A 1,758-nucleotide genomic window follows, 5' to 3' on the forward strand; every position below is an offset into this window, starting at 1 on the left:
TTCGTTCTCATAAAATGTTCCGAGGTAACAGACGCGCCGTTGTTTTAATGCGTGAAACTTTGGTTCTCCTAAACCAAGGAACGATAAACCGATAGCGCGAGGTACGTGAAACTCGTTAACGTCGCTAGGAACGTTGGTATTTTGTCTGGGAGACATCGTCTAAGTTTAGAGAAAGCGCAGGAATATACCCGTTGGTCGCTTCGAAAACCTAACAGTGACATTATCCGAGGTCAGATGATATCAGGGTAGACACGAAGTCTGAGTAGACATCGGCTACTTATGTATATCTACTAATTATAGGCTCGCGTGCCAATTATGTCATTTATCGCATATATGTCACAGTTACTTCCTTCTATGCATAACGTACTGACGTATTAAAAATGAATGATACCAATATATTTAGTTTAGCAGAATTGTACATTATACATCTGCTCGCGAACGCGTTGAAAATATATTCTATCATTATCGATTGATAACTGATACGTAATTGTGTTGTACCAATTATGTTTTTATTATACGATATAATAAATAACGAATATTACAATATCACGCTATTTCGTTTCAACAGATTTGTTAACAATTTCTACATTATTCAGAACATAAGTAATCAAGCGTATGTGCGTTTGTGTTATTGAATTTATTATACAGTAAGATCTTATACGAATACAATAAGATCTTATACGAATATACGAAAAATAGTATTTAAATTAACACAATATTTTTATTTTATTGCAGGAAGTTGGTAGCATTATCGGGAAAAAAGGAGAGATTGTCAAGAGGTTCCGTGAAGAAGTAAGTATTAATTCTTGAAGACGAAATACGTCTTCCGATAATGAAAAAAAGAGTTACGTGTAACCACATCACGTATCGTAAGATGATATTCTACGTGAAAGCATGTAAATTATTACTCTCTACGATCGGTTTCAGCTATCAAGGACAGATTACATTTACAAGTCTTTTAAATTTGTTTTCTACTTTAATCATTCTCACTAATACACACTAACTTGACCTCTCAGGACAGCAGGCATTGATTATCGAATATTGGAAGCTGAAAATAGCTTTATATACGTGCATATTATATGAAGACCCATGATCGGTAATACTTTTTTTCTGTTCGTCCAACGCAGTCCGGCGCGAAAATCAATATCTCCGATGGTTCCTGCCCGGAACGGATAGTGACTGTCACCGGGCCGACGAACTCGATCTTCAAGGCGTTCACGCTGATATGCAAGAAGTTCGAGGAGTGGTGCTCTCAGTTCCACGACGTTCCGGGTAGCGGTGCCGGAGGTGGCGGTGGTGTATCGAGGCCGCCTATCACACTCAGACTGATTGTCCCTGCTTCGCAATGCGGCTCCCTGATCGGCAAGGGTGGTTCCAAGATCAAAGAAATTCGGGAGGTTACTGGCGCCTCCATTCAAGTCGCTTCCGAGATGCTGCCTAACTCGACGGAACGTGCAGTAACCATATCCGGTACCAGCGAGGCAATCACGCAATGCATATATCATATCTGTTGCGTTATGCTAGAGGTACGTACCATCGTTTTGTAACTTCGTAACGTTCGATCATTCTAAATGTTATAGTTCGTACTTCGGTGCTTAACTCTGTAATAATTTTAACCGAAAGCAACTTACATAATCGTTCATAAGCGTGTTATTAATTTTGTTAAATATATATGTCTAGAAATACAGTTTACAGTTATTAATCTGTTAACAAATAGTAAGCATTGGCCTAGTTTATATCGTGCACTTGATACGGGTA

At 38.7% G+C, this 1,758-nt stretch overlaps 1 protein-coding gene across 1 annotated transcript; it reads left to right on the forward strand.

Annotated features, from left to right (window-relative positions):
- Positions 1-726: 726 nt before the first annotated feature.
- On the forward strand, positions 727-1,526 carry LOC108731067 (poly(rC)-binding protein 3-like; the record flags this gene model as incomplete). Its single annotated transcript, XM_018461133.1, has 2 exons — positions 727-792; positions 1,128-1,526. Coding segments are annotated over 2 exons (465 nt in total), but the record flags the coding sequence as incomplete, so codon positions are not given.
- Positions 1,527-1,758: the final 232 nt, after the last annotated feature.

This window comes from Mycetomoellerius zeteki, unplaced genomic scaffold (genome assembly GCF_001594055.1).
Source record: "Mycetomoellerius zeteki isolate Tzet28-1 unplaced genomic scaffold, Tzet1.0 C4500655, whole genome shotgun sequence".
NCBI classification, from domain to species: Eukaryota; Metazoa; Arthropoda; class Insecta; order Hymenoptera; family Formicidae; genus Mycetomoellerius; species Mycetomoellerius zeteki.